The sequence below is a fragment of the Colossoma macropomum genome, unplaced genomic scaffold (assembly GCF_904425465.1).
Source record: "Colossoma macropomum unplaced genomic scaffold, Colossoma_macropomum, whole genome shotgun sequence".
Classification (NCBI taxonomy): Eukaryota; Metazoa; Chordata; class Actinopteri; order Characiformes; family Serrasalmidae; genus Colossoma; species Colossoma macropomum.
The window spans coordinates 3579771-3604755 of record NW_023494804.1 but is presented as its reverse complement, the minus strand read 5'-3'; the positions used below and the strand labels follow the sequence as shown (position 1 = coordinate 3604755).

At 39.0% G+C, this 24985-nt stretch overlaps 1 protein-coding gene across 3 annotated transcripts in view; it reads left to right on the top strand.

The window, feature by feature from the left end:
• kcnip1b (Kv channel interacting protein 1 b) overlaps positions 1-24985 on the top strand; it is a 65543-nt gene that overhangs the window by 11462 nt on the left and 29096 nt on the right. Inside the window, exon 1 of one of the 3 annotated variants that reach the window (XM_036595411.1) lies at positions 19775-20126. The exons of the other annotated variants lie outside the window; for them this stretch is intronic. Coding sequence (XP_036451304.1) covers positions 20069-20126 — 58 coding nt within the window. The 5' untranslated portion in view covers positions 19775-20068. Of the gene's footprint in view, positions 1-19774; positions 20127-24985 lie in introns of those variants that run through there. 3 annotated transcript variants of the gene reach the window in all.

Genomic DNA, 24985 nt, shown 5'->3' with positions numbered 1-24985 from the left:
CAGCGCAGACACAATTAAGGTTGTGCTTCTGTTAGCTGAGCTGCAGAATCAGCGCACAGTGTGTATGTTTGGCTGTGGGCTGTGTTAGAGTGAGAGTGAGGCTCGCTCTGTTATTCCAGTCATGGTTTAGCATCAGCGATAGGAAAACCTCTGGAGGCAGATGAAGAAAAAGCACTTGACATTTTAAAAAAGTAGAAGTGGGATCGATCCTGCCTGCTCAGCAGTGGGTGCTAATCCACTTCTCCTTCACTCTGGGAGCAAAGCTCGGTAAAAAACTGGAGCACTTTTACCCCCCAGCTTACTCTGGGAGTGCCTGAATGAGTGTGGCGAGTGCATAAATTAGCATGTTTTCATGTAGTTGACCTACGTAGAGTCTGGTTAGGCAAATTTAGTACTAATCAGACTGGATTAGCTTTACATGGGTAGGTGGGGTGATGTAGTGCAGTAATGTCCACCACGCCAGTAATTCTTATGGACTGCAAGCTCCCTCGTCAATAAAGATTCCAATAATTTTTACAACTATATAACAAAGCATAGAAAAAAATTCTGGTTTTATTAATACTGTGCTATAAAATATCCTGTAGAAATTACTCCAGTTTATAATATCCCGGTGCTAAAAAAACTATAGAAATAATCCCAGGTTATAGTAATCCCATGACAAAAAATGTACTGTAGAAAACAGTCCCAGGTTATTTTGATCGCATGCAATAAAATATACTTTAAAAATATCCCAGGTTATGTTAATCCTATGCTACAAAATATTCTGTAGAAATAATCTCATGCTAAAAATGAACTGTAGAAAACAATCCTAGGTTATAGTAATCCCATGCTATAAAGTATACTGTAGAAATAATCCCAGGTTACATAAATCCCATAATATAAAGTATACTGTGTAAATAATCACAGGTTATATTAATCCCATATTATAAACAAACTGTGGAAATAATTCCAGGTTATATTAATCCTAAACTATAAAGTGTGCTGTAGAAATAACCCCAGATTATATTAATCCCATGCTATAAAATATACTGTAGAAATAATCCCAGGTTATATTCATCCCATGCCATAAAATATGCTTTAGAAGTAATGCCAGGTTATATTAATCCCATGCTATGAAAATGTACTGTGGAAATAACCCCAGGATATATTAATCATGTGCTATAAAAAAACTGTAGAAACAATCCCAGGCTATATTAACCCCATTCTAAAAAACATACTGTAGAAAATAATCTTAGGTTGTATTAATCCCATGAGAAAAATGGTCACTGGGGTGGTACCCTCAAGGGTACATCTCAGTACTTTTAGTCAGGGAACATAATTGTCCCATAATCCATTGAATCCAATAATCCCAGGTTATATTGATAATGTGCTATAAAGCGAACTGTAGAAATAATCCCAGGTTATATTAATAATGTGCTATAAAGTGAACTGTAGAAATAATCCCAGGTTATATTGATAATGTGCTATAAAGCGAACTGTAGAAATAATCCCAGGTTATATTGATAATGTGCTATAAAGCGAACTGTAGAAATAATCCCAGGTTATATTATAATGTGCTATAAAGCGAACTGTAGAAATAATCCCAGGTTATATTAATAAATGTGCTATAAAGCGAACTGTAGAAATAATCCCAGGTTATATTAATAAATGTGCTATAAAGCGAACTGTAGATTATGCAAAGCATCATGAAGTGATGCAATTTTCATGACTCAACATTCCATCAAACCTTTATAGGGAACGTTCGTCATTCACCAAGCATCAAGCGTGCAGGTTTACTCTAAACCACACACACGCACACTCACACACACGCACACTCACACACACACACATATGCAGTGACTCAGTGTTTGTGACTCTGCGCTTGCCCTGGAGGACGGTGCCACTGATCCAGTCAGAATGGATTTTAAGCCAACCTTAAATCCAACCTGATGTGGAATCAGCTCCTTCAATCCAGACCTGATCAGTGGTTTGATCTCAAAACTTTACGCTGTTAAAAATTATATCTTCTCAGTTTTTATATGTAATGTTGATGATAGTAAAATAGCAGAAAATCTGAAAAAATTAGGGTAACACTCTCTATGAGGCCTGTATTCACCGTTATAAATGTGCTTATAACTATTTTTAACTCAGTTAAAATGCTTTGCATACTTATAAGTTGTAATAGTGCCTCATGCGTCTAATTTACTATAATTAATACTTCAGTGACTTGTAAACTTATTGTAACAAGTGTCATTATCCATTATAATGCCCTTTAAAAGGCTATAACCTGTACATAACCACACTCTTAAAAAAGGATAGTTCTTTAGTAAAGGCAAAGGTTCTATTTAGAACCACTTCATGCTTAAATGGTTCTTTGCAAGGTGAAATTGTTTCTTCAGATTGATGGAGAATGTGTTGTATATGGTTCTAGCATCAAAAAGTGTTCTGCTACTGTTACAATGTCAAGCTTGTAACAATAAAAGAACCCTTTTTTTGTGCTACATAGAACCCTTTCATACAGCACATTCTCCATCAATCTGAAGAACCATTTCACCTGCAAAGATGTTTTTAAATTCAATAATGTGTCTGGGTGTTTTGTTTTTTATGAATTTGGAAATGTTTCTGACTCATATTACAAAAATAAAGTTGATAGTAGAGTATAGAATAGTACAGTATAGTACAGTAATAGTTTATTTATTAAATATTTAATTATGAATAACAATTTATTCATGAATCGTTTATTTATAACTAAGAATTACTTAAAATACTTTCCTTGAATCATTTAGTGATGGAAATTTCAATGTTTCTAATGTTTTTATTATTGTTAATACATATTGTAAGTGCTTATTAGTTATGCACAAGTCATTATTCATTTACAAAGCATTATAATGAATAAAGATGTGTTGTTGAAGCCGAAGCATCATTAGAGTTTATAAAGATGCTTATAAAACATTCTTACAACGTTACAAAGAGTTACAGAAGAGTTACAGAAGGGACTATTTTGCCTCACAACACCCTGCAAGTATCCCTCCACCATGACTGGATTTAAAAATATGTTTTGGACCAAAATTGTCATAAACAGTGTCTCAGACATCAGGCAGTGAAGTCATAACCATTTCATGTAGTATCTTTCTGTGAGGGAGCTTTTAGAGGTGGACGTCTGGTTCCTATCACCACCACTGTGAACAGTTCTGACTCGGTAAGTTTATCTAGAGTAGAGTGTTTCACACCAAACCACTCTGAATGACTCTGTTTACATCTTAATCATTTAATTATGCACAAATTTGGTGGAACTTTGGTGCAAATTAGCAAACTATTTCTTTAAACTTGGGGTTGCCTAATCTGTTCACAGAAGAAAGTCAGAATGTCACCCTTCTTCTCTTCCTCCCTCCATCTGTATCTCGATTTCTCTCCCTATAGCTACAGTAGATTTGGAGCATTTTCGTTTCTTTTTTTTTTCTTTTTGGCGCTGCAGGTCTGCGCTGGTGCCAGATTTTCTTCAGCGCTCTCTCTTATGTAAATGTAACATTAAAAACGACTCGAACCCATTCAAACCCACACACACTCCTCCTTCACCCTCTCTCCTTCCCTCCTTTCCTCACAAAGGACACGCATGTGACCCAACCTGGAGAGGAAGGGGGAGGAGGGGTAGACAAAAAAAGAGAAAGAGATACAGGAAGAGGAAAGATGAGGAAGGAGAGACGGAGGAGAAAGAGACAGAAACATGCAGTAAAGGAAGGAAAAGGAGAGAGAGAGAGACAAAAAAGGAAAGAGAAGGATAAAGAGAGAAAAAAGAGACAGAAATAACTAGAATACGGAGATGGAGGGAGGGGGGATATAAGAAGAGAGAGATAGAAAAAAGAAAAGAGAAGGAGAAAGAGAGAAAAAGAGATAAATCACAAAAAGAAAAAGAAAGATAGAGAAATGCAGAGAAGAGAGAGAAAAAGAGAAAAACTGATACAAAAAGAGAGCAACAGAGAGGAGTAGAATAGAAAGAAAGAAAGAAAGAAAGAAAGAAAGAAAGAAAGAAAGAAAGAGAATAGAGAAAAATAGTGAGAAGCAGAATAGAAAGAAAGAAAGAAAGAAAGAAAGAAAGAAAGAAAGAAAGAAAGAAAGAGAAGAGAGAGAATAGGGAAAAAACAGAGACAAAAATAGAGAGAAATAGTGAGAAGCAGGAAAGAAAGAAAGAAAGAAAGAAAGAAAGAAAGAAGGAAAGAAAGAGAATAGACAAAAATAGTGACAAGCAGAATAGAAAGAAAGACAGAAAGAAGAGAGAGAATAGGGAAGAAACGGAGACAAAAATAGAGAGAAATAGTGAGAAGCAGAATAGAAAGAAAGAAAGAAAGAAAGAAAGAAAGAAAGAAAGAAGAGAGAGAATAGGGAAAAAAACGGAGACAAAGATTGAAAGAAATAGTGAGAAGCAGGAAAGAAAGAAAGAAAAAGAAAGAAAGAGAGAATAGAAATAGAGATACAGAAAAAGAAAATAAAATGGAAGGATGCACCAAAATATGGACTATTTTTTGTTTTTTTTAAAGAAAAAAAATCCCAAAAGAATAAAGATCAAAATCTAAAACTTTACAAATAATCTGAAAGGCCTGAAATGTCATAAAAATGAGAAATACTGATTAAAACCGCTGTTTTCTCTCCTGCGCTGGTCGCCATCATTCAAACAGTTTGAGCTGCATCAGATACACAGTGAAAACATCAGCCACGTTAACTACACAGCTTCTATGAGGAACATTAGAGACGAGATTTATAATCTCTGTTCATGTGGAGCATCAAGAGGAGATACAACACACGATAACTTCACACTTTAATAGTCCTGAGAACACGACTCACAGAACACAGCGGAACAGCAAGGCCGCCATCCACACACTCTGTTTATAAAAATCACAAACAGCAGCCGAAGTGCAAAGAATAAGTAAAAAATAATGGAACTGACTGACTTGGATCACCATCTGCTCCCTATAGTTTTAGAAAGTTTGTCAAGGTTTTATGTAAACTGTTTTTATGTATTTAGCTCAGTTTGTCCTACTGAAAACACAGATATTGTTAATAATGACTGGGTTTTTTCTTCATTACCTGGTCATTTTTAATGCTTGTTGCATTGATTTAAATGCATAAATAAAAAGCCAAATTTAAAAGTCTTGAAATTCGGTTTCTGTTTTAGCCAAGATTTTTAATTTTTAGTGCATCACTAAACTTGCATGTATCAGTCCAACGAACCATTACGTTTTTGGGATTTTTTGTTGTTTTTTTTATGTAAATGCTAACAGAAATTTGACATCTTTATGAATTTGGGTCATTTTTGATCAAAAATGTACCTACCGCCTGCATCTTAAAAGAAGTGGAAATGTAAATATCTTTTTAGAAATTGTTAGTCTGGAGTGTCTGTGAGCTGAAAGTGCAAGTATTTTGATGGTGATTCATTTTATTGGTTATTAGAGTAAAAATAAACAATTAGCAAAAGGCGGCCATGATATTTAATGATTTTCTGTCATTAAGTGCTAAAACTCTGAAACACAGCAAGACAGGCTTTATTTTTAATCACAAATTAAGTTGCATAATTAATATCAGATATTTTTAATACTCAAAATCAATGTAAACTGAAAGAGCTAAATATTAATTTTAAATTAAGATGTCATGTTTATTGCTATTTATCTGTTAAAATGTGTTTTAGGGCCTGTTTGTGTGATTTTGAGGGAAAGAGGGAAAGTGCACTCAGTGTAGTGAATGGGACAAGGCCATTTGGCACCTTTTTCGTGCCTTTTCCGCCCCTCCCCCACTCTCTCGGCTCAAAAGCATGCACACACCGCATGGGCTAGCGGTTAGCCTCAGTTTTATAAGTGTGACCTCATTTTGAGACGTGTATTTAGCTGTAAATTTCTGATTATCAGCACTAAACTCAGAGTCTGAGTCAGTCAGAGGACTGTTTGAGACACAAGGGAAAGTATTTGATTCATACGTGTGCAGTCAGCCATTTAAACTGGGCATTCAAATGGAGGTAAACGCAGGATCTAAACGGTGGTTTTCTGAACTGGATTACTGACTGGACTAAGTCCTGCTGAGCTGTAATGTGTGACTTGCATCCCTGTTTTAAAGGCACCGTAACAAAAGGAGGCTGTTTAATAGTAAGAGATAAGGAGAAGTTGGACAATATTCATGTAAAAATGAATTACGACTGCTTTTGAATTATAAAACCACCCAATCTTCATAAGTGGATCTAAGGGGGAAAAATGAAATACAATAAAAATGTAGCGTATGTGCTCTTTAAAATCCAACGTTAACATTTCTTAAAAATCTAACTTAACACAAAAGACTCAGTGCAGTGGAGGGTGAGTGTAGCTGATGGTTTCCCAGCCTGCGGCGTTTTATTTTGGACGTGGTGGGTTTGAGGTTTCTCCTAGAGAATGCAGCTTTGCATGAGCATGTAGCCATGGTTACCATGGAAACCGTCATTAGCAACAAACCTTTAATTGGCTTTTTTAACAGAGAGATAATGAGAAGAAAGGAAAGGAGAAAGAGAGCCATGCTGTATGAAGTAGCTGCTGCTGCTTCTCTCTTGGTCCCAGAGGAGATTCAGGTGTGACAACCCCCCCCACCCACACACACACACACACACACACACAGGCCACACCGGCTGTCCTTTTAAGGGTCACTCACGCACATCGGCACACACTTGGTTGCGCTTTGTTCAGAAACACCTGGAATCAGCGCTTGTCCTCCACCGTGGAGGCCCCTCCCCTGACAGACCCAGCTATTCTCCTCTGTCACCTTTACCACAATGCACCACAGTCTGCAACACGAGCATTTACACACGTGCACACTCAGACGCACATACACCCCTCCCCACACACACACCAGAGACTGCAGTAAGAAACAGCCTGAGCTGATCTCTGGGCACCCTCATGTGTACGGCTGCTTTCATTAAAAGGCCCATATCCTGCATTATTTTTGTATTTTAATTTTTCTCCACTGGGGTCCAGATATAACATTAATGTGTGTTTATGCACCAAAAATGACCATGATTCATTTTTACATGACCATTTTCCAGCCTCTGTCCATACAATAAATGGACACGAAGCGATGATTTGTGGCTTATTAATGTCCAGCACTTTGTGAAGCAGGCCTGCCAACCAACATGTGTGTGGACGCACTGTAGCTAAAGCTAGCTTCTTATTCGAATTCCCTGTTCCACTTTAAATGGCGCAGCAGTCACATACAGGTTGCCAAGTTCTGAATGTATCTGCTGTAGCATTTAAGGTGGAACGGGAAATTCCCATAAGAAGCCAAGTTCAGCCTCGTGTGGAGGCAGACATGTGCAACGCTACCCTGGTGTGTTACAGATCTAACAAAACAGCCTCTACGTTATGTTTATAGCACATAAAAAGATAAACACTGGCACTGAGGCCATTAGTAACTTTACAGTGGTTAGCCACACTTGTGGCGACTTAAAAAAAGTCGCCACAACTCATCTGTGGTTCATAACTCTGGAGCCATTTGAGATTTCATATGCAAAAAGTAGGAAAATGATGGTTAATCCATGATAAAGAGCTTCAAGCTTAGCTGTTCTCTTAAATAGAGAATCTACAAGTAGTCCTTATTATTATACTGATCTGCGATTGGCTATGCCTCAATCCAGACAGCAGTGGGCGATCAAGGGCTTTTCCTCATTCCAGATAAAGCCATCTATGGGGAAAGTGCACTGTTGTTCACCATGGTCTCTTACTCCTTCAGTTTAGGTAAAGACCCAACAAAATACGATTTGATGTTGCTGAAATCGTAATTGTAGAGACAAATTAAGCAAACAGCATTTATATGATGTTTGTAAAAGAAGTAATTGTGTTAAATGTTTCTAGAAAAGTCTAGTGGAGATGCTAAGCTAGCTCAAATGGAAAAAAAACTGTCTGACTTAGCTTATGGGTGAACGTTGGTCACAACTAAATTTAGGAGAAAATCCAACTGTTCAAAAATACTATATAGATGGACAAAAGTACAGACAAAACTCAAGTTCAGTTCAAGGTGGCGGTTACTGTTTTTAGCTATAACCAGACCTGACTCCAGAACTAAATCGTGAAAGGGGCATCTAAAATCCACAGAGGGGCCGGGATTGCAGGTTATCCACGACATTCACATTCACATCCCTGAGTTTCCCCACCTGCTATTTTGGAGCCGCACTGAGGGACGGTCACTATTTACACAGATTTGATGTCCAAACTCTTGCCAAGTCTTGTCAACTATTTTGATGGAAACGAGGATATATGGCAGTGTCTCAGATGTATCACTGATGAATGACGAGAGAGTGGTTTGAAAGTTAAAAGTGTACAGGATACTGTGCTCTACTTTAGTCTGTGTTCTTCCACAGACTAAACATCCAGAGAACAATCGGTAATACAGGCAAAACAAGCTAGCTAGCTAAATGCTATCGTGGACTAACAGGACTGTTTTTCCCCCATAAGAGGTCGTGTTTATTTTTATCCCATGTAATTTGTTCTCCACAGACACAACAGACATCTACAAGCTTATTCAGACTATTCTAGGTGACTTTTCAACCATGCTAACTTCCGTTACGTCCATGGGCTAACAGCAGGTTCATACTTTAAGCTCCGCCTCCACAAAGTGTCAGATTAGCCTGGAAATTTCACACTCAGTTTGTTCCCAAAGACGTAGGAGTGAGTTTGAGATGTGAGTTTGACACATGTGCTACTATGAATGTGCCGCTGAAGTCACAGAGCTGAATAGCTGCTTGAAAGCAATTCTGAAGGGCCTCAAGAGGCTTATGAGAAACTGAGCATATTGTACTGTTTCTGTTTATTGAGCTGAGAAGCTGGCACTGAACAGTACAGAGACACTCGAAGAAGCGCTTTGTGTTCTCTGATGAAGCTGAAGTCAGCTTCTGTTTGTTGTTCAAGTGCACCAGAATGCAAGTGCTGCATCACATAAAGTGCAACAGGCATTCAAACAAGAAGCTGGTAAACGTGAACAGGAAGCTCATTGTTCTCTGTGGCTAAAATCAGGCCCATATGTAACGTTACTGTCCTGCCTCACGTGTTCAACTCAGAGCATGTACAAATTACAAACACAAACTTTGATTTTATGCAGTGAAGATGATTGTTGGCTGGGAATTCCCAAGCTAATGGCGAAGCTAATGACACGCTACTGTCACTTAAGACAGAATGATGATAATGATGTTTTTTTATTTTATTTATTTGTTTATTTATTTGTGGCATTCTGCTGAAATGAGACGACAGAACAATCTACGTTAAGGATTAACAGTAACAAGACATTATTCACAAGCCGTTTTCATAGCTATAATTAGCCATTGCTGCTATTCGTTGTGCTCTTGTTACTGACCTCAAGTGTAAAGCTGGCGAAAGCTAACCTCACTATCAACCAGATGCTCCGACAAGGCGAAAGCTGGGGCCATTAAGCTGGTGATTGGAGGATATTCATAGCATTATTATTATTATTATTTTTTTTAAGGCAAAATCTCTTCATTTTTGAACAGGCACCTCAACACAAGCCTTAACAAAGGCTAAAAGAAGACCCAGAAACATTCAACACACAACATAGCATGAAATGCAACAGTTGTCTTCCCTTCCTCGCTAACCTTGGTGTTGTGCTTTCAAAATATTTTTTGTCTCCCCCACAATATCATTTTGGGTGGGACAAATGTAGCTGTATCCAATCCCACTTAGTTCCAACACTAACGATTCACACCTTAATAATTCTATGTCCTCGGCCACACTTAGCCTCATGATTTCTGGCCCCAAGAGACTGACACCAAATAGACCACTGTAGCTGTGTCATCAATTCGTAGTCTGCGCCATGCTCTTATGCCCATATTAGGAACTCCAGGTTCTAATATGGGCATAAGCTCCAGTTCTCTAAGGCCAGAATGAATGGGGTTTTCGAAAAAATGGCCTCTGTCACCCCCTGTGTTCAATAAAAAATGTTCAGAACCTGATGCAATTTGTCCTGTGAACATTCTTCTCTCAGGTATCAGCACGATTTGAAAAGATCTACAAACTGACCTGCTCTCAGGCTAATTCAGTACAGACTCAGCTTAATATCACTGCTGACCCCCTAAACAGCTGATTTAGTCTCTCAAAATATCCTAATTAATATTTTAATGCTGGTAAGATTTTATGAGGACATTTTCTCAGGACATCCGCCAGCTTCTTGGTCGAATTTTCCTATGGAACTTGCCAGAACACCGCCACAGCCAGCCTCAGTTTTCTGTAGCTTAGTGACATCAAATTGACGCGCAGTAGCTTTAGCTTGCATGTAGCAATATTAAGGCTCTTTAACGACCTCATAATTCAGAGGAGCCAGTGATGTGGAGAAAAATGTACACAGGACAAAATGTATCGGGTTCTGAACATTTTTACTTAACACAGATGCAATTTGTTGAAAACCCCGTCCATTCTGGCCACAGAGAAATCGAGCTTAGACCCGGAGATCCTAATATGGGCATAACGCAGCCTATAGAATGACACAACACTACAGTGGTCTATACATCTCAACTGATCAGCTATCTTTATGGTAAACACATGGAAACTCTGTAAACCTTTAACAGCTTTAACACATCAATTAACAGACTGTATGCAGGAGAGCTGCCGAGGGTAGATGTTAAGCACAGTGCAGGCGCTGCAGTGAAGATGCTGGATCACACTCTGATCACACGCAGTCTGGCTGGAAGCGGTTCTCTCTCTCATCGCTGCATGTCTCTGTATACTCACTTCATCCTCTATTCTAACCTAATGTCTTTTCTCTCTCTCTCTCTCTCTCTCTCTCTCTAATGGTAACAGATCGGAGCTGACAGTGCACATCCCCACTTTTAATTTTTAAATCACTTCTCCTCCCTTTTTACGTAATCTCCTTCCTCCTGGTTATTTTTATCTCCTGCATCTCACTCCCCCCATTTTCGCCATTGCTCGCCCCTCTCCCCTCTGCCTCGCTCTTCATCCCTCCTTCTTTCTCACCGCTGTTGCCCTCTTTGACTCTCACTCTCATTCTGACACACACAAATACCCTTATATCTTTATAGCTCTCTCTCTCTCTCTCTCTCTCTCTCTCTCTCTCGTTAATATATATAGGTATCGGAACAAAAACCTCACATCTCATCATCATAACTTTACAGGAGAAAGAAAAAAAAACTTACTTTACTTTTAATGTAAGTCAATGAAACCAGACTTTTTTCCAAGTACTTTTGGTCCATTTCTCATGAAATTTACACACAATGTAAAGGGTAACACGTATTTTCAAATTATGTCAAAAACTGAAAAACATCAAAAATATGTAATAATTATATAATGTGTACAATGCTGATACAAACACAAACCAGTCATTTGTGAATTCTGTTTCTTTTGCGTTACATTAAATACACTACAGAAACATGATATCATAATATTTGATGTTTTATCTTTACCTTCTTGTAAACAAACACTCATTCTAAATGTGTTGCCTGAAACGTATTCAGAAACATTAGGACAGGAGCATGTTTATATGTTTACATCACGTTTCCCTTTAAAAGCAGGTACTTAATAATTGCTTAGGAACTGAAAACATCAACCGATTTAGCTTGGACTGAAAAAGACGTCATCCTGAAGGAAGCATGTGTCACTCCAAAATGTGTATATATCTTTCAGCATTAATGGTGCCTTCACAGATGTGCAGGTTAGCGACAAACACACCCCCATATGATGAGAGACCCTGGCATTTGAACTTTACACTGGTAACAATCTGGATCTTCTTTGGTACAGAGAACAAGGCGTGCATTATATCTGTGAACAATCTGAAAGGTGGAATCGTCAGATCACAATATACATTTCCACTGAACATCAGTCTATTTCAGGTGAGCTTTAGCCCAGAGAACTCAGCGGCGTTGTTGACATATGGTTTCCGCTGTGTCTGGTACTGTACCTGCATTCCTGAGTCCATGTGGGGACATGTGTCCATCGCAAGAGCATGCTGGCTTTTAATAGAGTGGTGTAAAGAATGCTGCCACTGGACTTTGGAGCAGTGGAAACATATACGTTACCTGCCTGACTGCACTGTGCTAGCTGTAAAGTTTGGTGGAGGAGGGATGATGATATGAGGCTGTTTTTCAGGGGTTGGTCTAGAACCCTTAGTTCCAGTGAAGGGAAGTCTTAATGCTTCAGCACCAAGACATACTGGACAATTTTACGCTTCCAACTTTGTGGAACAGTTTGGGGAAGAACCTTTCCTGTTCCAGCATGACTGAGCCCCAGTGCACAAAGCAGCTCCATAAAGGCCTGGCTGGGTCAGTTTGGTGTGGAAGAACTTGACTGGCCCTCACAGAGCCCTGACCTCAACCCCATCGAACATCTTTGGGATGAACTGGAACGGAGATTGTGATCCAGGACCTCTCGTCCAACATCAGTGTCTGACCTCACAAATGCTGTTCTGGATCAATGAGCGCAAATTCCCACAGACACACACAACATCTTGTAGAAGCTTCCCAGAAGAGTGGAAGCTGTTAGAGCTGCAAAGGGGGACCAACTCCATAGGATGTCATAAAAGCTCCTGTAGGTGTAATGTGTAGGTGCCCCAATACTTTTTTCCATATCATGCAAATATGTGATGATTCAGGCATGCAGTTTACATTGTAGCTTCATTAGCCTCGTAGCTCCAGTACAGCACTAAAGTAAACTTGCTTTCAGAGCACTCATTGGAATTTCCGAGGCATAAAACAATGAAATAAACACCACAAATGCTAAATTCCTGCGTCAGCAGAGTGCTTCATATGTATTATTGAGTACACGTTTGAGGCCATGTGCCCCGACATCTATGAAGGTTAACAAACAGTGCTGGGGTTACGGGCTTGTATTTCAGCTGCACGTGACTTTTACAGGCCTCAGTGTCACAACTCTGTGATTATAAGCACAGCAGAGGGATCGTGATCTACAGCTGTGAAGGAAAGGCGGCTGGAAGGTGGTTGGGAAGATAATGTGGGAAATGGTGCTCCCTGCTGGTTTTATTCCAGAACTGAGCCTGATAAGTAGTTGTTATTAGGATTGAGCAGCATTGATTAGTAGGAATTCTCATTTGAGGGAGGCTTGAAATTGCTTGTTTTTCACCAAACTGAAATTTTACAAGGCCTTTATATTATAAGGACTTTGTGGAGAACTCACTGATGCTTGTCTTGCCAAAGAGTGCATTAAGGGTGCATAGAGGTGGCTTATAAGCACCATTTTGAACATCATTTAATAGGTAAAAGTAATGCTAGCAAGCCTACACAGGATGTATATGCTCTTTCAATGGACATACAAGTTGAGGGCACGTTTCTGCCAATTAGAAGCCAGATGTCATACAAAATAGCTTAACATATGGACTTAATGCATTGTACTGCACTGTACAAAGTGTTGTCCCAACAGCAATGATACAGGGAAATGGCAAATGTTCAGTGTATGTAGGGGTGGGGGTTCCTACATTCTTCAGGGATTACATTCAAGCCAACATAGAAATGTTTTCACTTCTTGTGATACCTTTCCTTAACCAACAGAGGGCAGTACAACTCTATCATTGATCTACATCTTTTGCAAATGCATGCAAAAGCAAATGAAGAACATACACATAAACATATGTGTTTTTTTAAGATAGCTCTAAAACCTGTCAGAGAAGCTGTGTTCACCTTCCTCTTCATATAAAAGACCTACCTTGTACTTTCACTTACTGGCCACTTTATTAGAAACACCTGCCTTGTTCTTACATTCACTGGCCACTTTATTAGAAACACCTACCTTGTACTTCCACTCACTGGCCACTTTATGAGAAACACCTACCGTGTACTTCCACTAACTGGCCACTTTATTAGAAACACCGACCTTGTACGTCCACTCACTGGCCACTTTATTAGAACACCTACTTTGTACTTCCACAAACTGGCCATTTTATTAGAAACACCTACCTTGTTCTTACATTCACTGGCCACTTTAGAAACACCTACCTTGTAGTTCCACTATCTGGCCACTTTATTAGAAACATATACCTTGTACTTCCACTAACTGGCCACTTTATTAGAAACACCTACTTTGTACTTCCACAAACTGGCCATTTTATTAGAAACACCTACCTTGTTCTTACATTCACTGGCCACTTTATTAGAAACACCTACCTTGTACTTCCACTCACTGGCCACTTTATGAGAAACACCTACCGTGTACTTCCACTAACTGGCCACTTTATTAGAAACACCTACCTTGTAGTTCCACTATCTGGCCACTTTATTAGAAACACCTACCTTGTACTTCCACTCACTGGCCACTTTATGAGAAACACCTACCGTGTACTTCCACTAACTGGCCACTTTATTAGAAACACCTACCTTGTAGTTCCACTATCTGGCCACTTTATTAGAAACATATACCTTGTACTTCCACTAACTGGCCACTTTATTAGAAACACCAACCTTGTACTTCCACTCACTGGCCACTTTATTAGAAACACCAACCTTGTACTTCCACTAACTGGCCACTTTGTTAGAAACACCTACCTTGTACTTCCACTCACTGGCCACTTTATTAGAAACACCGACCTTGTACGTCCACTCACTGGCCATTTTATTAGAAACACCAACCTTGTACTTCCACAAACTGGCCACTTTATTAGAAACACCTGCCTTGTTCTTACATTCACTGGCCACTTTATTAGAAACACCAACCTTGTACTTCCACTAACTGGCCACTTTATTAGAAACACCTACCTTGTACTTCCACAAACTGGCCACTTTATTAGAAACACCAACCTTGTACTTCCACTAACTGGCCACTTTATTAGAAACACCTACCTCGTACTTCCACTCACTGGCCACTTTATTAGAAACACCTACCTTGTACTTCCACTCACTGGCCACTTTATTAGAAACACCTACCTTGTACTTCCACTAACTGGCCACTTTATTAGAAACACCTACCTTGTACTTCCACTAACTGGCCACTTTATTAGAAACACTAACCTTGTACTTCCACCAACTGGCCACTTTATTAGAAACACCCACCTTGTACTTCCACTCACTGGCCATTTTATTAGAAACACCGACCTTGTACGTCCACTCACTGGCCACTTTTTTAGAAATACTTACCTTGTGCTTCAACTCACTGGCCACTTTATTGGAAACACCTACCTTCTGCTTCTACTCTGGCCAGCCAAGAGCATCTCTGTAGTCAGAAACTGACCACCGATGTAGGACTAGATGATGGGTAACACAAAATGTGCATCAACAGATGAGTCTCTACCTGCACACCAGTAAAGTGGAGCTACAAGAGAGGGGTTTCTGATAAAACGGCCAGGGAATTTAGTCCAAGGTTAGAGCTGCTGTATCCACTGTGTAACAAGTTGCTTGACGATTTTTTTGGAAGAAGAACATGTTGTACCACAGTTATAGAACAAAATGAAAGAGCTGCTGTGGGCGCAAACAGCCTGCAGCTCAGACCGCGTGGACAGGAGCAGAATGAAAGCGAGTTCAAAAGCAGAACGAAATGAAAGCAGAGTTCATTAGAGCACAGCCTTTTGGAAGCACACAAAGAATCAAAGAAGAGAAGCTGAGATAGCTGAGTTCAACTTAGCGTAGCAGAGTCTGTTCTGGAACAGTCTGATCTCCTCTAGATCACATTTTGCAATTTATTTTATTAGGTTTTTTTAATTTTAAATCTCATTTTAATTCATTTGTTTTAATTAAGGAATTTCTTTAAAGAATTTCTTTGGGCTTTTACAAATATTATTTGTAGGCTTTCGTAGGCTAAACACCTTTTTTATTTGACTGACATTTTTATAGATAGATAGATAGATAGATATAAATTGCAGTGAGAGAGTAGCATGATATTGCATGATATTAAAGACCTTATCATAAGTGGCATATGCATGTGTGTAAGACTGGAAGTGCAATAGTTTAAATATACAGATGCAAACTTTGCATCACTTGTCATTGTAGTAATTTCTGTTCCTGTTTATATAATCATTACTCATAAGATGTAGCTTTAAAGCTAAGTAACATTTGTGGATTTGGAGACCTCTTTGGTGGAAATATGTAATTGCACTTAACGTGCAAAAAATATTTTGTGGCGTGGGTTGTGCTTCGGCCCCCTTCCCCGAGTGGATGAATCTGATGATGAAAGAGAATTCAAAGAGAACTCAGTCTAAACTTGGTGAAGGAGCGTCTCTGAGGATGTGAGTGAATTATCTACTACTGTCATCATATCTTCATTATATAATGTTGATTATGAGATCATTTGAGACCTAAATGTGAGCCGGACCTTCTTTTTGAGTCTGTGTGGACGAGGTTAAAACGTAAAGACGTACGACGTGGTGTGAAAAACTCAGCCTGTTTTTATTCTCTTCACTCAGTAATGATGCTTCTTTTTTACGTATTGCAAATGTACATATCATAAAATAGGCAGTGAAATGTATTTTTAGATGTTTTATTCAAAATTTATCTGTTAATAATCATTTTTTGTCAGATTAACATCATTGAGGTGTGTTTACCACTGTGGCCATTCTGGATATTAATTTCATTCTTGCTATACACATTTCTCAATTACTGTAGAATCATCTGTAGCTGTTTATTCTTGACATATTTAGATTTCTTGAATCTTTTTTATAGTTTATTTTTCTGAAACCTGAACATATTTAGAATCACATTAGCCAATATTTATTTCAATTCACTTCAATACACAACAATCAACATTGCTTCCTTCTTTGTAGATTAATATGAACACTGTAGGTGTTAATATAACACCACAGAATTAAAATGTAATATATAAAGATATAAACTGTGCCAGAACTATTGTATGTTTTTTGCTACACTTTGTGTTTATTTTTTCTTCCCAATAAATTTAATTTAGAATATTAGCATTAACTGCATTAAAATGTGCAGAATGTGTATTTATGTTCATTTAGAAAATCGAAAAAAAAAATTTGACCTTGGTGTTAAAACATTTCACGACTGTATATACATCTTGCCTTTAAAGATACTTTGAGTTAACATGAGATTATTTGAGTTTTGATAAATTGAGTTATGCTGATTCAGATTGAACTGACTTGAGGCAAACTGGATTGAGTTCAGTTGAACTGAACTGAATTGAGCTTAAGTTAACTCAATTTCAACTGAATTGAGTTGAACTGGTTTGAGCTAAGTTGAGTTCAGTTGTTCATTTGAACTGAACTGACTGGAACTGGGTTGAATTTATTTAATTTGTAAGTTGAGTTAAGCTGAGTTGAGTTCAATTGAGGTAAAATTCATTTGAACTGAATTGGGTTGAATTGGGTTGAATTGAGTTTATTTTATTTGAACTAAGTCGAGTTTAGTAAAGTCAAACTGAACTAAGGTGAGTTTAGTTAAATACAATTGAGTTTAAATAAATACTAAAAAAGTTTAATTGATTTGAGTTGAGTTCGGTTCAGTTGAGTTGAGCCAAGCTAAGTTGAAGCCAAGTATATTTGAGCTGGGTTGAATTTAGTTTAGCTGAGTTCATTTGAGCTTAATTCATTTGAACTGAATTGAGTTGAACTGGGCTGAATTGAATTTACCCAGTTTGTACTAAGTCAAGTCAAATTGAGCCAATCTGAGTTGAGTTAAACTTTGAACAGAACTGAGCTGATTTGGTTTAAGCTAAGTTGAATTTAGTTGAGTGAAATTCCTTAGAACTGAATTGAGTTGAACTGATTTGAGCTCAGTTGTGTTCAGTTGAGTTGAGCTAATTTGAGCTTATTTGAGTTAATCTGAGCATAATTCATTTGGACTGAACTGCATTTAACTGGGCTGAATTGAATTTGTTCAAATTATACTAAGTCGAGTCAAAGTGAGTTCAGTTGAGTTAAATTCTTTGAACCTAACTGAGCTGATTTGGTTTGAGCTAAGCTGAGTTCAGTTGAGTTTGATTCCTTTGAACTGAATTGAGTTAAATTGGTTTGAGGTAAGTTGAGTTCAGTTGAGCTAAACTGAGTTGAATTGAGTTGAATGGGTTCAGACTAAGTGGAGTTGAGTAAAGCTGAGTTGAGTTGTTGTGACCAGTTGAGTTGAGCTAAATTAATTTTAATTGAATTGAGTTGAATTCATTTGAACTATGTGGAGTTCAGTTGAGATGAGCTGGGAAACAGGAGAAAGATCCTGCTCTATCGTCCTCGCTTCTACTCAGCTCTGTTCTCTCATCTGTTTCTCTGTCCGTTCTGTTCTCTCTGTTCGGTTCCAATCACATCATGTTGATCCCATTTCAGCTGATTCTTGGCCCTCGAAAGCTCTCATGCTGGATGGAGTTTCCTCCTAGAAACTGAGCTGAATGGGTGTTTCACTGTCAGCGGAGAGAGTTCCAGCTCAGCGTGTGTCTGAGTGGCCTGAATAGATAATTCACATTTTAAGCACTTTAATCTGCACCACTTTCATTTACAATTCTTTCAACTCTCAAACTTTATAACCAGGAGCAAGTCTGAGCTTTATAACTGTACTACGAGTTGTCATGCCAATGAAGCACTCTACGCTGAGTTGAAATTGGATTGAGATAAGCCTGTGAGCCATTGGAGACTGATCTCAAATCCCAGTTTAATTTTATTAATATTGATACTCTTATGCTGAGAATGCAGTTCAGTGATATCTGGACTCAATGTAGGCCACACAAGAAGAACTACGCTTGAGAAGAATCTGAGCTTCAATAATCAATGTTTCATTTAAAATAATGTAATGAAAGAGCAACAAATGTTAAAATATAAACCACCACAAATGGATACTTTTCCTAGGTGGTCATAATATGTTCTGCAAATAATCTCATATAAGGTGTTTCTGACAAAGTGGCCAGTTAGTGAAAGTACAAGGTAGGTATTTCTAATAAAGTGGCCAGTGTGTAGAAGCAAAAGGTAGTTGTTTCTGATAAAGTGGCCAGTTTGTGGAAGTACAATGTAAGTGTTTCTAATAATGTGGCCAGTTTGTGCAAGTATGAGGTAGGTGTTTCTAATAAAGTGGCAAGTTTGTGCAAGTATGAGGTAGGTGTTTCTAATAAAGTGGCCAGATAGTGGAAGTATGAAGTAGGTGTTTCTAATAAAGTGGCCAGATAGTGGAAGTATGAAGTAGGTGTTTCTAATAAAGAGGCCAGTTTGTCGAAGTACAAGGTGGGTGTTTCTAATAAAGTGGCCAGTATGTGGAATTACAATGTAGGTGTTTCTAATAATGTGTCATGTTTGTGGAAGTACAGTGTAGGTGTTTCTAATAAAGTGGCCAGTTAGTGGAAGTATGAGGTGGGTGTTTCTAATAAAGTGGCCAGTTAGTGGAAGTACGAGGTAGGTGTTTCTGATAAAGTGGCATGTTTGTGGAAGTACGAGGTAGGTGTTTCTAATAAAGTGGCCAGTTAGTGGAAGTATGAGGCAGGTGTTTCTAATAAAGTGGCCAGTTTAGTGGAAGTACAAGGTGGGTGTTTCTAATAAAGTGGCCAGTTTGTGGAAGTATGAGGCAGGTGCTCCTAAGTGGCCAATAAGACAAATAAATGACAGAAGCTCTACAATATGTCAAGCTTGCGTTCCACCTTCATTAGCGTTTCCTAATCCATTGGCTATACAAACTCCATCCTTTTCCTTCTGCCAATCACTTTACTCCTTTCACCCACTCGCTCTCTCTCTCTTTCTGTCTCTCTCTCTCTCTCTCTCTCTCTCTCTCTCTCTCTCTCTCTCTCTCTCTCCTCTTTCATAAAGCTCAGAGAGACAGGAGCCACCTCCAGAATCCATATGATAGACAGAAAGACAGGCTGCAGGAGAGAGTCTTCGCTAAAGAGAGGTAACAGATAAAAGAGAGAGCGCAGGGGCATCGAGAGAGAGTGAGGAACAAAGCAGCACTCAGAGAAAGAGAGTTATGATCAGAGTACAGGGAAGCAAAGAGGTTTCTTCAAAGGGAGCAACAAACAGGTGAAAGAGAGTGAGAGCCAGAGAGAGAGAGAGAGAGAGAGAGAGAGAGAGAGAGAGAGAGAGAGAGAGAGAGAGGAAAGTAGGAGTCAGAAGCAACAGGGACGAAGCTACAGTGAGAGAACATTAGGTTACCAGCGCAAAGGACCAAAAGAAGCAGAATCAAATTTGACCAGTGGTCAAGATGGGTGTGGTGCTGGGGACGTTTTCCATGCAGACCAAACAGGTGAACTACAGGAGAGGTATGGATAACATTATGGAAGAACTACTGTATCTTCTCATAGTTTTATAGGTGTTTACTTATTTTCTTACCAGTCAGTTGCTTTTAGTCTGAACTGGAATTTAATCTCTGTGCAAAAAAATCAATGGACTTTCCAAATTAATAAAATATGACAATGTAATTAGCTTATATAAAGTCTCAGACAAGTTGATGCTCTCAGTTCCACCCATTGGCTTCTAATGCTAACCTAAATGTTTGTGTTTTACATTTTTACGATTTCAGAGTTATTATAATTAGCATGTGATGCTGGTTATGAAGGATCTGGTTATCATGGATGATCTGCTCTATGAATAAGATACATCAGTTGTGTCTGTGCAGTGTTGACGGAAGCGCACTGGTGAGCTATATAGGATGTCTATGGGAGTCTTAGGTGTTCAGTTAGGTCAGTATCCATATTAGGGGTCCTATAAAGACGTAAGGGTGCCCGGTCACTGTGAGCCCTCCTGCTCAGGGGCTCCCACTGCCCCCCAGTAGTTATGTAAAGCTTGTTTGTCTTTTTACAATCTTTCTAGCCTCCTACCTGAATTTTTCTCTGTCTGTCAGTTTACAAGTCTCTTTTTAGCCTCAAATACGTATGTGCAATGCAAAGAAATGACTCTATAAATTTACAGTAACTGACAACAGCAGAGTCGCCACCTTGTTACTGTGATTAATATTTACATTCTTCCTACACTCTTAAAAAAATGAATGCATTTACATGCACTTATTAATTCGATAACTGCAGAAATTCAGATTTTGTCAGTAATCTGATCAACATATTTGCATGCAATTGAGTAATCACATAATGGGGAAACTCCAGGTCTACATGATTCAGACAGTAATCAGATTTCTGCTTTGCAACCAGCCAATAAACTCACAGAAGAAGACGCGATGTAAACGTAACGTACAACTCAAACTTCATGCCGCAGCTTTTTTTAAACATCGTGCCTGAAAATATGAACAAACATCATCTAGAAGATGAAGAATATGTAAATCATTCATTTCTTCAAGCATGTATTTGGTTTCATTGTCGCTCTAAATGTGTTTTGCTGTGTCTGACAGCAACGCTTCTTACTTATTTCCGACACCACCGTCTGTGTTCACACATGCGCAGACTGAGAAATCTGAAAGAAATCAGAGTAAGCGTTACATGCACTGAGAAATCTGATTACTGAGCTAAAATCCAGCCTCTTAATCGGATTTCTAGACCTTACTCCTATCTAAGAAATCAGAGTGTGCTGTTTACATGACCATTTGAATAAGCAGATAACTGCAGAAATCTGATTAAGATCGGATTATTAAGTGCATGTAAACACACTCATTGATTCTTTAAGGGTTATTTAGTAAAGACAGTGGTTCTTTATAGAACCATGAACAGTCAAATAATGGTGAAATGATTCTTCAGATTGATGGAGAATGTGCTGTATATGGTTCTATATAGAACATTTTGAAAAGGGTTCTATATAGCACCAAAAGGGTTCTGCTATTGTTATGATGTCAAGTTTGTTGGGAACCATGCGTTTACTCTAATGTATGTCTATTTTTATTTATGCCTAATATATGTCTGTTTATGTGCAATTATATGTCTTGCTACTGTAACACTGCAACTTCCCTTCGGGATCAATAAAGATCTGCCTATCTATCCATCTATCTACCTATCCATCCATCCATCCATCTATCTGTCTACATAGCATTCTCCATCAATCTGAACAATGCTTTCACAATGCAAAGAAACCTTTAAGCATGCAAATGGTTCTTTAAGTGTTCATGGTTCTATATAGAACCCATTGTCTTTTCTAAACAACCCTTGAAGAACCATCTTTTTTACGAATGTACTTTAATGTATCTACAGTAATGGCATATTGTACTGTATTCTTAAACGCAGTGCAGAACTGTATTTCTACAAGACTATACATTGTCAGCTGTATATTTCTGTAATCATCAATACCCTCTTTTCTGAATCTTAGATGAATTAGCAAACACATCAGGAAATGAACAAGTTAAAACAGCAGTTTTAAAAAGCCAAAAATTATTCCAAACATTGTTTCGTTTTAGTTTTAGAGGCACCTCTAATAAATCAGTTATGCTGTGTTGGTGGTGGATGGATGACAGCAAACCAGATATTGCATTGTTTACAATGGAGCCACAAAGCTAATGCCATGCTGATTCCGCAGACCACAGCAGTAAGTGGAAGTTACAATTTAAAGTTCAATTTTCCCAACCTTTGCCATCAACCGCAGCGGTGAAATAAACCAGATGTTGATTTTTTTGGGAGTCGCAGACGCCAAACGTCTCGTTGTTGAATTCCAGACTAACCCAGTATTATACAGCAAAAATACAGACTACAGAACAGCTATGAGGTGCTCATGTTTTATTCAATAAAAATATAAGAACGTAAGATTTTAAATTGAATTATTTACTAAAAGATTCACTGATAAACCTGCAAAATAAAATGTCAACATGTCACATGCATGTTTTCAAGCTCCATGCATCAATGTTTAAGTTAGAGCTGTATAGTATTAAGCTAGATATGAGAAAGTGTTAGCCTGGCACTAACACGACACTGCAAATCCCATAGAGACTGAATCCCATAGCTATCTGAAATTAGCATTATCATGGCAGCGCTATGATACAAAGAAAAAGGTACTTACAAAGTCCATCCATCCATCATCTAAACCGCTTATCCTTCTGGGTCGTGGTGGGGTGCTGGAGCCTATCCCAGCTGTCATTGGGCGGAAGGCAGGATACACCCTGGACAGGTCGCCAGTCCATCGCAGGGCAGACTACTTACAAAGTCAAAGCATTAAATTCTGCTATATAATGACATATATGATTAAAAAAAAAAAAATTCATTAACTCACAAATGAATATCCAGGCTTTATTTTTTAATAGTACAGGTTGCTCTAGGTAAGCTAGCTAGCCAGCTAGGCTAATGTTAACTAGTTACCTAGTTTTACAATAAAGCTGATGATTCTGCCTGATTTGATGTATTATTAAAGTACTATTACAGTAGCCATACAATAAGGTATTTGACACAATATAATCTGCCTGTACTGTAACTATTTTCCCAGAATTCAACACAGGATGCTGTATAAAACTGTAAACTGCATTTAAAGTATCATGCTGGCTTCAACACAGCACATTATTGTGGAAATGACAGCAATTCTTTACAGTGTTACTGAATTTCTTGGCATGTGGCAATCCATGCCTGATCCTTTTCTTCGTGCAATGCATTGTGGGTTACAAAAGAGCCTCATGGCAGCTTCCTCCGAAAGTATGAACGCAATCAGCCCCAAGCTGTTCTTTAATGAAGAGAGACAGGATAGAACGTAGGCGATCCTGGAACCAGGAGGAGGGGGCGGAGGAGGAGAAGGAGGGATGAGGCTGCAAGTAAGCGATAAGATGAAAAGATAAGGAAGAGAGGGAAAAAGAGAGAGCGAGATAGAGAAAGAGGAGGCATCGAATCTGGGAAAAAAGCAGCACTGCCCATGCCTTGATGTTTAATTAAGTGTGCCTGTATGCAAAGTTGCCGAGGCGTATGCAAAGTTGCCGTGGCTGATCAGCCGGATGTAGGCTTTGCTATGCGGGGTATGCTTTGCGCTCGGAGGTGCTACTCCCACTGCTGACTAATACAAAAGTAGGCAAACAGGCGTACCGGACTGCGCTCACATGTTTGTGCATGCTCTCACTCCCACAGAGAGTGAAAGATAGAGAAAAAGAAAGAGGGAGAGACCTGAAATGCGGGTATAGAGCCAAGAGGATTTGGAGTTCCGGGCATCAAGACAGAAAGCGCGTTTGAAGTCTTGGCTAAAATCCCCAGGAGTTCCTTCCTGACTGGAGGAGACGCATCCTGTACATAAGCGCATGTCTCTCTTTCTCCATCTCTCTTATGCAACAGTGCTCAAACTGGCCCACGGAGAGGTAGCAGAGGTGGCAGACGGCCGTCCTGCAGGGCCGAGGCGACCCACGGTCAGGGGCTTCTCCTGACTTAATCAGCTCGCATCGAATTATGTGGCGTACATTAAATTAAGCAGAGAAAACATTAAAACTGACCCCCGGTGTAGAGGTATTAGTTCCAGTCTTGCATAACAACACCTGGTTTCACTAATGAGTTCTCTTCCTTAATGAAGAACGGAACCTAATTAGTCAAAACAGGTGCTGTGATGCATGATTGAGGAATTGGACTCAGTGGTATGCCACGGATCAAGTGAAGAAGCCCTAACCGAACAGGCCTGTCTGTGCCTATATGTGACGATCCTTCAGAGATGGTGTGGTTGGTGTGGGTGTAGCGTAGCTCTACGCAGCAGACTGGGGTTCAATTATCTGCCTGGGTAAGCACACCATGCTACACCGTGGGCAGAACTCCCAATGCTACATTTGCCTACCTCTGATTAATAATTAATTATTTCAATGTGTACACTTTATGCAAGTCTCAGAGAAAGAACCCTGAAGCAGCAAGACTTTACCTTAAGTGGTTATATCTCAAGGAAGGACCTGCTAAGTGCCCAGAAGTCAAGGACCTAGTGGTCCCAAACCAAGGTGCGGAGGTGTTCTTGTTGTTCTTGTTGCCGCTGGAAGCCAGTGTATTGATCTCAGTAGAGAAGCCCTATGGTAGAACTTCAGAAAGTTATAGACCAGGCAAGCACATTGTAGAGGAGAAGTGTTTTTTTAGCTGTGGTGAAAGAGTGAACGGTGAGAGAGGTCTGACCAGGTCTGTCTGGTCGAGATTCAGTTTTAGGGTAATGGATTTCCATCCAGGAAGAGATGGAATGCAAGACATCTTGACATTTGTGAAGCTAATACAGGAAAACAGAAGTACACCAAGGTGTCATCAACACAGCC